Source organism: Petromyzon marinus, unplaced genomic scaffold (assembly GCF_048934315.1).
Source record: "Petromyzon marinus isolate PM22_M1 ecotype Great Lakes invasive population unplaced genomic scaffold, UKy_Petmar_22M1.pri1.0 PM_G_Scaffold_50, whole genome shotgun sequence".
Classification (NCBI taxonomy): domain Eukaryota; kingdom Metazoa; phylum Chordata; class Hyperoartia; order Petromyzontiformes; family Petromyzontidae; genus Petromyzon; species Petromyzon marinus.
The window spans coordinates 1,420,073-1,435,834 of NW_027423003.1; the positions used below are offsets into that span (position 1 = coordinate 1,420,073).

The window sequence follows — 15,762 nt, forward strand, 5'->3', positions numbered from 1 at the left end:
GTGTAGACTGTGTGTGTGTGTTCACTATGTGTGTATGTACACTGTGTGTATACACTGTGTGTGTGTACACTGTGTGTGTACACCGTGTGTGTACACAATGTGTGTACACTGTGTGTAACAGTGATCATAGGGACTGTGACCGAATTTTTAACAATAAACTACATAAATTATAACACCAAAATCTAGAGCCATATTTTAGGCCACTGTCCATAGACAGTGTTGAGTCTATGGACAGTGTTGAGTCCATGGGCAGTGTTGAGTCTATGGTGCAGTTCTGAGTCTATGGTGCAGTCTTGAGTCTATGGGCAGTGTTGAGTCTATGGTGCAGTGTTGAGTCTATGGGCAGTGTTGAGTCTATGGGCAGTGCTGAGTCTATGGGCAGTGTTTATCAGTTCTACAGAATCTGAGCCTCGCTCGCACTGCGTGTTCGCCTATCCGCACTACGATTTATAAAAGCGCCCTGCTAAGGCCTCACGTGATAACAGCCCCACCGAGTCGCCTGCCTGTGATTCGAGGCACGGAACGTCGAATCTCCTCCTCCACCACGACCACACGAGGACATTGTTTTGTTTATAACCTCACCACGAAGGAGGATATAGCTTAAGACCCCCTCCCCAGACACCTACGCAGCGTTGCGCTGGTGAGTGCCGCGTTGAGGCCTATTCCGGGAGTGTCACCGGTCTCGGCTAGATTGCCCAGCCGGCCGAGGCGGCACTTTGGCCGGCTACAGATGCCGCTGTCATGCGATGGTCTCCATAGAGACCTGGAAGATGGTCTCTAGGTTATGTTGTGGGTTAGCAAGCTTCCAAAGGATGCGTGAAGGCTGCCGCTAGGCCTTTGTAACGAATCTTTGCTGCGTGTTTTAAACTTGAATTATTTGCAATGCACGCGTGTCAATGTGCTCTAGAGGAGTTGTAGAACCCTAGCTGCCACTGCTATTCAGTGGCCTAAATTATGGCTCTAGATTTTGGTGTTATAATTTATTTATGTAGTTTATTGTTAAAAATTCGGTCACACTCCCTATGATCACTGTTACATTGCATTTATGGCTTTTATTTTGGTGATTTCGAAAAAAATTGTTTTGGCCATGTTTTTGTTTATTGTAGTACGGAGTTAGACTGATGGCTTTAATCTTAGTTGTCTTGTGGTTGTTGTTGTTATTTGACTTGCATCCCACTGGGATTTTTGCACACAGCGTTGGTGTACGGTGCTATTTCAGGAATATTTTGATATTTTTTTCCTGTATTTTCTGTTTGCACAGTCACGTAATCACTTTAAGATGTTTTCTTGTTCATGTTTTTTGTTTGTTGCGGTTGCACCCGATTCAAGAGCCGAATGGCTCACAGGGCTATACCAAATAAATGAACTATGAACTATGCGTCGCTCAAAGACTTCACTCGAGCGCGTCGTGTTCAAGCTCGCTTTGTCTACCTTAGGAGCTTACAAAGTGCCGCCCAATAATTTACTGTGCGTCTGCCTCTTAGACCGAGTGAATCGCTTGAACAAGTGCACATTCAGAAGCGTAAACTCTGCGAGTATCTCGTTTTAAATTTAGATTTAAAGCTTTCGTGACTGCAGTAATTCATATTCTTAGCTCTTTCGGTAAAGTCACGTTGAAGGGAAACAATAAAATATATAAAACAATAAAAATTCTCACGACAATTCGACCTGATGACGACCGTTTGTGTTATGGTCGAAACGTCGTGAGAATTTTTATTGTTTTATATATATTATTATTTTATTGTTTCCCTTCAACGTGACTTTACCGAAAGAGCTAAGAATATCTCGTTTTATTCATAGTCCGTGTTTCCAAGGATAAAACAAATTGCACATTCTCATTACCAATACATCGACCTGGCTGGCGGTCAAAGTTGCCAGGAGCCCCTTTCCCTGTCGGCTTGACATTTTTTTCAACTCAATTGTTTTTTTACACAGCTCTTGGACAGACGTGCGGCAGTGTTGGTTTCTATCCTGGAAGGTGCTCTCACTTCAGGGGCTGTTTCATTGATGGGAAAAAAAAACCTGAGCTGGGGGTGTAATCAATGTTGTTTTATTGATCTAGTTTAAAACAATCAGCACGAACATCGGTGCCAAACTAACACGATGTGAGGCGCTAGATTTGAAGCTTTCGTGATGTGCAAGGATTCATACTCTGGCTTATTTTCGGTAAAGTCGCGGAGGTAAAAAAAATAAAGTTAAACCCAAGTTAAACTTTAGCAGCCTTATAGTTTACAGCAGTATGCTCTGCAAGGCAACCAGTTTGTCAGCTTAACTACTGCCTCCTGCCTCTGGTTCACGTGTGTAATGCTCTTCAACCTGCACACGGCCATCTCTCCGTCCCCAACCCCCTGCAGCATAACAGAAGGCGGCTTAACTTAGCCCCCCCCCACGGCCCTTCTTGTCTCTCCCCCCCCTTAACCTGTATACAATCTCGGGTGTCTTAGAGTTCCTCTTTGGTTCTATTCGGTAAAGTCACGTAGGTAAAAAATAAAACAAAAATCACGACGTTTCGGCCACAACACAAGCGACCTTCATCAGGTGAAAGGATCAGGCTGTCTCGAGGACAGCGCTGGAATGAAACACAGCCATGCTCAGACCGCGACCTTTAAGCTGTCCACGGTCTGAGCGTGGCTGTGTTTCACTCCAGTGCTGCCCTCGAGACAGCCTGATCCCTTCACCTGATGAAGGCCGCTTGTGTTGTGGCCGAAACGTCGTGATTTTTGTTGTTTTATTTTTTACCTACGTGACTTTACCGAATAGAACCAAAGAGTATGGATCCTTGCAGTCACGAAAGCTTTAAATCTAGAATTGGCTTAGAGTTCTCTTCACTTGATGTAGCAATTTTTACCGTGATGGTTTCCACCTCAAGACGGAAGCTTGTGCTACTGCCTCCGAAACGTCGTGATTTTAATTGAGTTGTTTTTAAAATTTATTTATTTTATTGATTTTTTTACCTACGTGACTTTAGCGAACAAAAAACAAAGAGTCCGATGTGAGGAGGCGTTTCCCCCAACGTTCGTTTTCTGCGGTGGCAAAAAATGCAGCCTCTGCGAAACGATGAGAACCTAAACATTTTGCTCAACGCAGGAGGAACGTGTCCATCAACGAGGGAGCCTTAGGCATGCATCCAATTGTCCCTTGTGAAGGAGGAGGTCTTTAACCCGGCATGGTTGTCACCTGGTGCACAGGAGGTCGTGGGGTTTGATACCGACCCTGACACTCCCTGCTGTATCTTTGGAGTTGACGTTTCTCGCGCCCCGCGGCCGCGTGGATTTCTCTCCCCGAGTCCTCCGGTTTTTTCCCCTCCACATTCCGAAACGCCACGCGTTTAGAGTATTTTGCCCTGAATGTCCACTTGATATCAGCCCACTATTTGTGGGCCAGGTCTCTTCTTAAAAAGAGCTATGTAGCACGGTGGTGTGCTTCACGTGGCAACATTAAACATTGGTTACTTTTATTAGTATAGATTTTTTTAAAGTGATTTGTTTACTCTTCCTGTAACTCTGCACTCACGCCGTGTTTTTGTTTAGTGTTTGTTGTCATGTTTTGACCCAGTGCCACAGCTGGACATCTGTGACAAAAAGAGCTTCGTAGCGCTTTGGATTCCTCCTCTTGCAGTCTAAATAAATATCATTTCCACTGCTCCTCCTACTCCCTCCCCTTCACCCCTCCTAGCCAAGTGAAGGAAGCCTCCAGGCCGACCATCTGCCACCCCCCCCCCCCCCAATGGAGGCTTTCCACACCACCACCCGTTTAGTGGCCTTGCTGATCGTTGTGCTGGGCGACCGTCACAACCCCTTCGCCCTGCCGCTTGACCGTGAGTAGCAAACAGCGCCGCTACCCCACTTGAGACGATGCCCCCTCTCAAAGCTACTCCCACTAAAGGCCATCGATTAAACTCGACACTTTTGACTTCACCAGGCAATGCCCACTGAGCTTCGTGGCTCTTATTTTTTTCAGAAGCGCCCCGGCTCTTGCAAATGATGGCTTCAACGAAGCACTTCGACGTTCAAGCGGGGCCGAGTACTCGAAACACTTGTGGGTATCTGTGTGAGTAGTGTGTGGGTCTCTGTGTGAGTAGTGTGTGGGTTTCTGTGGGTCTCACACAGAGACACAAATACTACTCACACAGAGACCCACACACTACTCACACAGAGAGACCCACACACTACTCACACAGAGAGAACCACACACTACTCACACACAGAGACCCACACACTACTCACACAGAGACCCACACACTACTCACACAGAGACCCACACACTACTCACACAGAGACCCACAGTCTACTCACACAGAGACCCACAGACTACTCACACAGAGACCCACGCACTACTAACAGAGAGACCCACAGACTACTCACACAGAGACCCACACACTACTCACACAGAGACCCACAGACTACTCACACAGAGACCCACACACTACTCACAGAGATACCCATAGACTACTCACACAGAGACCCACAGACTACTCACACAGAGACCCACACACTACTCACACAGAGACCCACACACTACTCACACAGAGACCCACAGACTACTCACACAGAGACCCACACACTACTCACACAGAGATCCACACACTACTCACACAGAGACCCACACACTACTCACACAGAGACCCACATACTACTCACACAGAGACCCACACACTACTCACACAGAGACCCACACACTACTCACACAGAGACCCACATACTACTCACACAGAGACCCACACACTACTCACACAGAGACCCACACACTACTCACACAGAGACCCTACTAACACTCTGCTGTATTTTCGCCCGCAGCTGCGGTTATCATCTCTGGCCACATACGGTACCAAAGAAGCTCACATCAGGTGTATGCAGCAAAGCAGCAACCTCCGGAAACACGACGGAAAGGTGCACGGTTGCGACATCACATACACACACACGTACAGGGCCCAGTTGAGTACGCAGTTTGTTAAGGTGCAACACTGCAAGTACTTGCTCGGCCCGGAGCGACCCCCCCCCCCCCCACCCTCGGGAGCGACCTCTGCCCGCTCGCTGTCTCTGCCCCCCCCCCCCACCACCGCCTCACACAGCCAACCCCCCGTCGATGCTGTCGGAGCAAGACAGGATGTACAGGGCGAGAGAGGGAGAGGCGGTGTACATGGAGTGCTCGGTGTGGCCGCCCGCCACCATCCTGTGGTGAGACCGAACGCCGCGCCTGAGCGTCCGTCCCTCTCCGCCTCTCCTCTCGCTCTCCGCTCGCTGGAGACTCTTTTTGTTTATTTCACCGCCTGATGCCCACCGAGCCGTGCAGCTGTTTTTCAGAAGCTACCCGGCCATGTCGCAAACGACGGCCCTGACGACGCGCCTCGAAGCTCCCTGTCGCGAGGGCTGTACGTGCCCTGAACTTCTTTCGCACCCTACGTGGCCAACCGTGCTAATCTGTGCCTCCGTGGATCTGGGTGTCTGTGGGTCTCTCTGTATGTGTACGTGCCCTGAACTTCTTTCGCACCCTATGTGGCCAACCGTGCTAATCAGAGGCACGAGAGCCGAGTCTGTTTTGGAATGCCGCCAGCGGGTTTGCATGGCTGGCCACGTACGGAGCGAAAGAAGTTCAACATAGAACACTCCCATAGACTTCAATGCTAAAGGCTCCCATAGACTTCACTGTTAAAGGCTCCCATAGACTTCAATGTTAAAGGCTCCCATAGACTTCAATGTTAAAGGCACCCATAGACTTCAATGTTAAAGGCTCCCATAGACTTCAATGTTAAAGGCTCCCACAGACTTCAATGTTAAAGGCTCCCATAGACTTCAATGTTAAAGGCTCCCATAGACTTCAATGTTAAAGGCTCCCATAGGCATCAATGTTAAAGGCTCCCATATGCTTCAATGTTAAAGGCTCCCATAGACTTCAATGTTAAAGGCTTCCATAGACTTCAATGTTAAAGGCTCCCATAGACTTCACTGTTAAAGGCTCCCATAGACTTCAATGTCAAAGGCTCCCATAGACTTCAATGTCAAAGGCTCCCATAGACTTCAATGTTAAAGGCTCCCATAGGCTTCAATGTTAAAGGCTCCCATAGACTTCAATGTTAAAGGCTCCCATAGACTTCACTGTTAAAGGCTCCCATAGACTTCAATGTCAAAGGCTCCCATAGACTTCAATGTCAAAGGCTCGCATAGGCTTCAATGTTAAAGGCTCCCATAGGCTAACATTTATAATTTCGCGCGCGCGGGGGCGGGGTAGGGCGACTGTCGATGGCCGCCACGCAGACGTGGCTCAGAGCGAGAGAGCGAGAGAGGGGCACTCAACGCGGCGGAGGGCCGCGTGAACCTCGCCGCCCCAACGTCCCCCGGGACGTTCGCCTCCGCGTCTCGCGAAGCAGCCGACCCCGGATCTCAAATCCCCCGACGGCATCGCCGTCAAACCTCAACGGTTCACGCCCCCCACGCCCCCCACGCCCCCCACGCCTTCCCGCGCACCGCCAGGTTCAGGAACTACCAGAGCTTGAATGTTGAGGGCGAGCGCTTCCAGATCTTCGAGAATGGCACCCTTCACATCGTGGACTTGCGGCGCGAGGACTCGAACACTTACACCTGCTTCGCCATCAACAACCTGAACACCGGCCAGCTGCGGGCGCACCTCTCCGTGGAAGGTGAGCAAAGTCGCCGCCGGCAACAAACCCGCCGGCCGGAATTCCTCTCCGATCCGGCGCCGAGCCGTTAACCGCTGCCGCACCGCAACCGCCGCCATCGAAGACGAAGATCCCCCACCGTGTAGCCCAGGGGTAGGCAAATGTTTTGACTCGCGAGCCACAGTGCGTTCTAAAATTTGACAGAGGGGCCGGGCCAGGAACAGATGGATGGAGTGTTTGTGTGAACTAAATATAAATGGCGTGTTAAAAATCATTACGTGAAAGGATTTGGCCTTTAACAGGTAGCAAAGCATTTATTTGCAAGGCAATTTAACAAATTGCACGAATCTGAACAATACAAAAATATGTCGTAACGTGACTGATCAAACATCGTGAAAACAGCGCCGTCTAATGGGGAAATGGGGGCATTACAGGAGAAAGGTAAAATTTAATTTAATAATAATAATATTTGGACAAGTTCGGCGGGCCAGATTAAAAAGCCCAACGGGCCCTAGAAGGCCCGGGGGCCGTACATTGCCCACGTCTGGTGTAGCCTCAACAGGCCGCAGGGGCAAGCGCTGTTAGCAAGTAGCACCTGTGAAGGCCGGCACGGCGCACGAGGGGGTGGGTGGCCAGCGCCACGCCCGACCGCCTTTGTCTCCCCGGTGCTGGCGATGTTCGCCACACACCGCGCCGGGTGCTCGTTTGAGGCCGAGTCGACCTAGGGGAGACCCAAGACGGGTTCAGATAATCATCACCGCGTGTTGGTGGCCGTGAGCGGGAATCGAACTTGGGTTCGGCCGGGTTCGTAGCGCGGCGTAGCACGGCGTAGACCGCTACACCCGCCGCCGCCACCACCACCACCATTAACTACCACCACCATCACCCCCACAACCACCCCCACAGTGGCGTCGGACGGTGAGGAGGAGGACGAGGAGGAGGAGGAGGGGGACGAGGAGGAGGACGAGGAGGAGGACGAGGAGGAGGACGAGGACAAGGAGGACGAGGAGGAGGACGAGGAGGACGAGGAGGAGGGCCAGGACGATGGCAAGGAGGCCTCTACGTCCTCGCCATCGGCCCCCAACGCCGGTAGCGGCCGTGACGGCGGTGCTGACGATGGCGAGGATGACGACGACGAGCTGTTAGCTACCTCGCCAGGTACGCGGGAGGGCGGCGGCTTGGATCGTCTGTCCACCCTGACGATGCAAATGGCCGTGGTCAGCCCAATGAGGTCGGCGGCGCGGAAAGTCCTGGGTTTTAAAAAAACTGGGTTTCTGGCCACCCCGTGAATCTCCATTGGCTGCTCGGGTTCCCAAGTGCTTGCTCCATTCATGCTTGGATTCAATGTTAAAGGCTCCCATAGACTTCAATGTTAAAGGCTCCCATAGACTTCACTGTTAAAGGCTCCCATAGACTTCACTGTTAAAGGCTCCCATAGACTTCACTGTTAAAGGCTCCCATAGACTTCACTGTTAAAGGCTCCCATAGACTTCACTGTTAAAGGCTCCCACAGACTTTAATGTTAAAGGCTCCCACAGACTTCAATGTTAAAGGCTCCCACAGACTTCAATGTTAAAGGCTCCCACAGACTTCAATGTTAAAGGCTCCCACAGACTTCAATGTTAAAGGCTCCCACAGACTTCAATGTTAAAGGCTCCCATAGACTTCAATGTTAAAGGATCCCATAGACTTCAATGTTAAAGGCTCCCATAGACTTCAATGTTAAAGGCTCCCATAGACTTCAATGTTAAAGGCTCCCATAGACTTCAATGTTAAAGGCTCCCATAGACTTCACTGTTAAAGGCTCCCATAGACTTCACTGTTAAAGGCTCCCATAGACTTCACTGTTAAAGGCTCCCATAGACTTCACTGTTAAAGGCTCCCATAGACTTCACTGTTAAAGGCTCCCATAGACTTCACTGTTAAAGGCTCCCATAGACTTCAATGTTAAAGGCTCCCATAGACTTCAATGTTAAAGGCTCCCATATACTTCAATATTAAAGGCTCCCATAGGCTTCAATGTTAAAGGCTCCCATATACTTCAATGTTAAAGGCTCCCATAGACTTCGCTGTTAAAGGCTCCCATAGACTTCACTGTTAAAGGCTCCCATAGACTTCACTGTTAAAGGCTCCCATAGGCTTCACTGTTAAAGGCTCCCATAGACTTCACTGTTAAAGGCTCCCATAGACTTCACTGTTAAAGGCTCCCATAGACTGCACTGTTAAAGGCTCCCATAGACTTCACTGTTAAAGGCTCCCATAGACTTCACTGTTAAAGGCTCCCACAGACTTCAATGTTAAAGGCTCCCACAGACATCAATTTTAAAGGCTCCCACAGACTTCAATGTTAAAGGCTCCCATAGACTTCAATGTTAAAGGCTCCCATAGACTTCAATGTTAAAGGCTCCGATAGACTTCAATGTTAAAGGCTCCCATAGTCTTCAATGTTACAGGCTCCCATAGACTTCAATGTTAAAGGCTCCCACAGACTTCAATGTTAAAGGCTCCCACAGACTTCAATGTTAAAGGATCCCACAGACTTCAATGTTAAAGGCTCCCACAGACTTCAATGTTAAAGGCTCCCACAGACTTCAATGTTAAAGGCTCCCACAGACTTCAATGTTAAAGGCTCCCATAGACTTCAATGTTAAAGGCTCCCATAGACTTCAATGTTAAAGGCTCCCATAGACTTCAATGTTAAAGGCTCCCATAGACTTCAATGTTAAAGGCTCCCATAGACTTCACTGTTAAAGGCTCCCACAGACTTCAATGTTAAAGGCTCCCACAGACATCAATTTTAAAGGCTCCCACAGACTTCAATGTTAAAGGCTCCCATAGACTTCAATGTTAAAGGCTCCCATAGACTTCAATGTTAAAGGCTCCGATAGACTTCAATGTTAAAGGCTCCGATAGACTTCAATGTTAAAGGCTCCGATAGACTTCAATGTTAAAGGCTCCCACAGACTTCAATGTTAAAGGCTCCCACAGACTTCAATGTTAAAGGCTCCCACAGACTTCAATGTTAAAGGCTCCCATAGACTTCAATGTTAAAGGCTCCCATAGACTTCAATGTTAAAGGCTCCCATAGACTTCACTGTTAAAGGCTCCCATAGACTTCAATGTTAAAGGCTCCCATAGACTTCACTGTTAAAGGCTCCCACAGACTTCAATGTTAAAGGCTCCCACAGTCATCAATTTTAAAGGCTCCCACAGACTTCAATGTTAAAGGCTCCCATAGACTTCAATGTTAAAGGCTCCCATAGACTTCAATGTTAAAGGCTCCGATAGACTTCAATGTTAAAGGCTCCGATAGACTTCAATGTTAAAGGCTCCCATAGTCTTCAATGTTACAGGCTCCCATAGACTTCAATGTTAAAGGCTCCCACAGACTTCAATGTTAAAGGCTCCCACAGACTTCAATGTTAAAGGCTCCCACAGACTTCAATGTTAAAGGCTCCCACAGACTTCAATGTTAAAGGCTCCCACAGACTTCAATGTTAAAGGCTCCCACAGACTTCAATGTTAAAGGCTCCCATAGACTTCAATGTTAAAGGCTCCCATAGACTTCAATGTTAAAGGCTCCCATAGACTTCAATGTTAAAGGCTCCCATAGACTTCAATGTTAAAGGCTCCCATAGACTTCAATGTTAAAGGCTCCCATAGACTTCACTGTTAAAGGCTCCCATAGACTTCACTGTTAAAGGCTCCCATAGACTTCACTGTTAAAGGCTCCCATAGACTTCACTGTTAAAGGCTCCCATAGACTTCACTGTTAAAGGCTCCCACAGACTTCAATGTTAAAGGCTCCCACAGACTTCAGTGTTAAAGGCTCCCACAGACTTCAATGTTAAAGGCTCCCACAGACTTCAATGTTAAAGGCTCCCACAGACTTCAATGTTAAAGGCTCCCACAGACTTCAATGTTAAAGGCTCCCACAGACTTCAATGTTAAAGGCTCCCACAGACTTCAATGTTAAAGGCTCCCACAGACTTCAATGTTAAAGGCTCCCATAGACTTCACTGTTAAAGGCTCCCATAGACTTCACTGTTAAAGGCTCCCATAGACTTCACTGTTAAAGGCTCCCATAGACTTCACTGTTAAAGGCTCCCATAGACTTCAATGTTAAAGGCTCCCATAGACTTCAATGTTAAAGGCTCCCATAGACTTCAATGTTAAAGGCTGCCATAGACTTCACTGTTAAAGGCTCCCATAGACTTCACTGTTAAAGGCTCCCATAGACTTCAATGTTAAAGGCTCCCATAGACTTCAATGTTAAAGGCTCCCATAGACTTCACTGTTAAAGGCTCCCATAGACTTCACTGTTAAAGGCTCCCATAGACTTCACTGTTAAAGGCTCCCATAGACTTCACTGTTAAAGGCTCCCATAGACTTCACTGTTAAAGGCTCCCATAGACTTCACTGTTAAAGGCTCCCATAGACTTCACTGTTAAAGGCTCCCATAGACTTCACTGTTAAAGGGTCCCATAGACTTCAATGTTAAAGGCTCCCATAGACTCACGGAGGTGCACACATCGAGGGCAGTCAACAAAGTTCCGGTCAAACGGAGATAAAAGAACGCTTTGAAAATAAAAAAGATTCTCAGCATCGCAACTCTAGGCAGGGGTTTGCTGTTTTGGCAAAGAGCGTTGTTGACACTCGGGTGTTGGTGGTGGTCCACCGCTCACCGCAGAGGAGTTACAATCGGGCACCCAACGTCGATGATGTGACAGTCGGCGTTTTAATTTACCAAATAGCTTTAAACGTAGTGTTATGGATCGTCTCTCTGAATGATTGGGTGAGTGGCAGAGTGAACAAGTGAGGAAGAGGTTTCAGTCTCAACTATCAACAACCTCCAACAAATCTTCCATCTCCTAGGAGGTGGTGGTGTTGGTGGTGGTGGAGATGGTGGCGGTGGTGTTGGTGGTGTTGGTGGTGGTGGTGTTAGTGGTGTTGGTGGTGGTGTTGGTGATGGTGATGTTGGTGGTGTTGGTGGTGGTGGTGTTGTTGTTAGTGGTGTTGGTGGTGTTAGTGGTGTTGGTGGTGTTGGTGGTGGTGGTGTTGGTGGTGTTGGTGGTGGTGTTGGTGTTGGTGGTGTTGGTGGTGGTGTTGGTGGTGGTGTTGGTGGTGGTGTTGGTGGTGATGTTGGTGGTGTTGGTGGTGGTGGAGATGGAGGAGGAGGCGGAGGGTTGTAAGAGGCCCCCCGGTACTCGTACATTGCTCTCATCATAGCGATGGCGACTGACGTCTCGTTTCTCCGCTTGCCCCTTTGCAGCGGCAACGACATCATCAGCGACGTCATCAGCGGCGACGACGTCATCAGCGACGACGTCAGCGGCGGCGACGACGTCAGCGGGGCGGGCGTCTGCCACCAGCAAGGCGTCTTGCTGCCCCGGTGCCGCTTGGGCCACGGCGCTTCTGCTCACGCTGGTGCCGTCGTTGGCGCGCGGCGGCGACGTCTAGAAGGAAGCTTTTCTTTCTCGCTCTCGCAAAAATCTTTACGATTTGCGATGCCCCGTTGCGTTCCGACATCGTTTCTCGTTTCCACGCATTTACGTTGTCCGAGTTTTATTGGGGGAGAAAAGTGACGCGCCGTGTGCCCGCGACGTCTCGCGGAGAGCCGTCTTGCGTGACGATTTTAAACGCGAGTTGCGACTGAGTCATGCCCTGAAGTTGTTCCATGCTGCTGCTGCTGCCGTGCTGAAGACGTAATGATAAAGGCGCCAAGTTAGCTGTTGCTGCTGTTGTTGACACAAATGTTGCCGTTGTTGATGGTCCAGCTGAGGCAGGGAGAAGCTGCCTTAGTCTTGCGGGGCGAACGCTGTTGTGGATCTGGTGGGGGGGGGGGGGGCGCTGTGGTGCTCTGTGAGTGATGTACAGCAACGGGAGACTAGAGTCTTGTGCGTCCGTCTCGTCTCACACGCTTAGGTGAGGACATCACTGATTAAGAATATTATTTTGTTACCAGGTTCAGAAGGGCCCACAACTGGGGCCTATCGTTGGCTTCCGATTTCACCGATTTTCCTCGAGTCGAAATAAAAACATCTGATTGTGAATATAACAGCACGAGCTTTAACTACCCGGCTTCACCCGGGACTTGGATTCACCACGTCCGGCCACCTTTGTCTCCCGATGTTCACACCACAACATTTACACGTTTGAGGCTGAGTCGACCTAGGGGAGGCCCAGGACCGGTTGAAATAATCGTCACCGGTGGTGGCCGTGAGCGGGAATCGAACTCGGGTCGCCGGGTTCGTAGCGCAGCGTAGCGCTAACCACTACACTACCGCTCCCCCCCCCACACACAGACACACACAGACACACACACAGCCACACACAGACACACAGACACACACACAGACACACACAGACACACACACAGACACACACACAGACACACACACAGACACACACAGACACACACACAGACACACACAGACAACGCTAACCGCTACACTACAATGCGTTACGCTTCCACGTGCGCGGGTCACGTGACAGATTTGATGTCACAGCTCACTTGCCGTGCAAAAAATAAATGCATTATTGAGCTCCCCCCCCCCCCCTAAAATAGAAGCTAAAAGTGTATTTTTATAATGTTTGCACAGTGTACAGTCTGGAAAGTACCCACATGGCAAATTTAAAGTTTGTTGCATGTCGGGAAGTACGCTAAACATTTTGAACAGACACACATAATCACAACTTTGCCTTTTATATATCTGGAGATAAGGGAAACTACCGTTCGCAAACTATCACGGTTTGAAAGAGACGCTTAACGACGCCTCGGTGGTGTTTAAAGAAGTTGTTACCACGTAAAATCTCCACATTCTATGGGGAGCAAAATAAACACATCATGCTCCAGTTTAAATGCCCCGACCACCCGTGAGATCACCACGGAGCTTAGGCCAAGTTCGCTGACAGGTCACGGGACAGACCCAGATGCCATGGGTTGACTGACTTGAGACAATTGGCAGATGCATCACAGTACACATCCACACCCACCCTCCCACTCACCCACCAACCGATTCACCCACCCTTTCACTCACTTACCCACTCACCTACCCAGCCACTCATCTACTCATTCAGTCATTCGCCCACTCACCTACCCACCCACCCACTCATCTACCCATCCAGTCATTCGCCCACTCACTCACCTACCCACCCACTCACCTACCCACCCACTCACCTACCCACCTACTCACCTACCAACCCACCCACTCATCTACCCATCCAGTCATTCGCCCACTCACTCACCTACCCACCCATTCATCTACCCACCCACTCACCTACCTACCCACTCACTCACCTACCCACTCACTCACCTACCACGGAGAACTCGCTGAGAACTGCAGTGAGGAGATGCCTAGGACACACGCGGACCAGCAGACAGGTGGGGAGCGGGGCAGCGCGGGTTAAGCGTCTCTACCCATGGTGCACCGCGGGTTAGCGTCTCTACCCATGATGCACCGTGGATTAACGGCCCTACCTATGATGCACCGCGAATTAACGGCCCTACCCATGATGCACCGCAGATTAACGGCCTGACCCGTGATGCACCGCGGATGGGCGGTGCGAGGGCTTTGAAAGGAGGATAAAAAGGGACGCTTTGGGGAAGCACGGGGAGAGAAAATAGAGGGCAGACAGGTCGATTAAGTATCAGGCAGTAGCGAGATAGGTTAGACCTGTCCTGCTGGTCCGTACTGACACGCACAGTCTAGTTCGTTTATTCGTGGGGAATAAACCGTCCGTAGGGTATAAACCGTATTGTGTTGTTTCTGTGAGTACGGAGGGGCGGTGTGTGGTGTGGCGAGTCTGCCCGCGGTGATTCTTTTGTTTGCGCGTGAGTGAGTAATTTTACCCATGTGTTTACGCTCGCACGGGTGAGTCCACTCGGGGCTTGACGCGCATGCCGGGGCAGCAGCAACGTGCTATCGCCCTGGGAATTAAAGTACGGGTCCTTCGATCATTAAATGCACTCGTGCGTGGTGTGGTGAGCCTCTGCATTGTGTGGTACTGGTTGCACTTCGCCCGCGCCAGTACGGGGACGTGCAGGAGCAGCGGCGCTCACGGCACGCGCCGCGCGTGTAGCGTGTAGAGATCAATTGGTGAGCGGGAATTGCGCAGCGTGGCCTAATTAGTTGCTTCCGACCGGCTGCGAAGGTAAATGAAACAAGATTACACAATTCAAGCACGCGATGCTGCTGGCGGTGGTTACTGCGTGAGTAGAGCTGCGCCGTGAGGTACACGGGTACCCACGGGCATAATCATACAACGGGTGTTGCAGTTGTGGTAGTGGTATGAATTTAACGGGGGAGTCGGGGGCCAACGGCCCCGACAATTCGGTGATGGCGGGGGACGGTAGCCCCCACAAATGCATTTTTCTGTTTCCACCACCATAACCACAACCTTAGTAATGTGTGAACAACAGATCAATGTTGGTGAACTGATATACATGGGTTATCTCCACTGTAATGAAGGTGAGTGGTGCTGTTCAACAAAGCTGTAAGTATATTTGTACAACCACTATACTGCAGTCTTTTTTCGGGAAGACTGGTTCCCATTAAGTGAAAAATGGATCTCCCCTTCTCACGCATCAAATTAGAGCAGAAATGTAAATATACACACACAGCAGATTGAGCAGTTGCTAACGTTCATCATCCATATTTCATTAGAATATTTACCCAGGAAAGCACCACCGAGACTGAAGACTACGTGCATAGATCAAAATGAATGCTCTTACAGACACCACAGTGCTGCCCTGCAAGTCGGGCGTGCAGAGTTTTACGATCTCTGCGTGATCCATAACTCAAAGAGTTGCTGTGTAAGAGGAGTGTGGGCACCGTACTCCGCTGATGAAAAAAGAGCTCCATCCTCTGCTTTCACAGATACCATTAAAACATTAACCTTGTTTATATAAAGTGTTTTAGAAATGCTTGACAAGTTTCTTCACTTCCTGGGAAAACTGTTAGAAAGTTCACAGACCTTCAATAATGCACACCATACATTTCATCAATGTGGTATACTTTCATAAAACATATATTTGAGCTTATTTCCATTCACATTAATGAATGGCATCTCGGCTTAAATAAAATGAACGTTATGCACACTTGAAGGTCAGAAGCTGTATTCCTGTATAATCATCTGTTTGAATG

General features: G+C 49.4%; 1 protein-coding gene across 3 annotated transcripts; it reads left to right on the top strand.

Annotated features, from left to right (window-relative positions):
- The first annotated feature begins 442 nt into the window (after positions 1 to 442).
- On the top strand, positions 443 to 12,674 carry LOC142917441 (uncharacterized). 3 transcript variants are annotated; one of them, XM_076062110.1, is made up of 8 exons: positions 443 to 640; positions 3,676 to 3,817; positions 3,961 to 4,050; positions 4,797 to 4,889; positions 5,072 to 5,177; positions 6,471 to 6,637; positions 7,523 to 7,774; positions 11,889 to 12,674. In XM_076062110.1, the coding sequence occupies exons 2-8, from the start codon at positions 3,727 to 3,729 to the stop codon at positions 12,074 to 12,076; spliced, it is 987 nt and encodes a 328-aa protein (XP_075918225.1). In that variant the 5' UTR covers positions 443 to 640; positions 3,676 to 3,726; the 3' UTR covers positions 12,077 to 12,674. The 3 variants fall into 3 exon arrangements, with proteins under 3 accessions (XP_075918225.1, XP_075918226.1, XP_075918227.1); XM_076062111.1 differs by having other exon boundaries at positions 3,961 to 4,038; XM_076062112.1 differs by lacking the exon at positions 3,961 to 4,050.
- Positions 12,675 to 15,762: the final 3,088 nt, after the last annotated feature.

Excerpts from the sequence above, each read along its gene's own strand:
- LOC142917441 (XM_076062110.1), top strand. The coding sequence starts at position 3,727 with ATGGAGGCTTTCCACACCACCACCCGTTTAGTGGCCTTGCTGATCGTT. Across the intron at positions 4,051-4,796 it reads AAACACTTGTGGGTATCTGT|CTGCGGTTATCATCTCTGGC; the intron begins GTGAGTAGTGTG and ends TTTCGCCCGCAG. Across the intron at positions 7,775-11,888 it reads GCTGTTAGCTACCTCGCCAG|CGGCAACGACATCATCAGCG; the intron begins GTACGCGGGAGG and ends GCCCCTTTGCAG.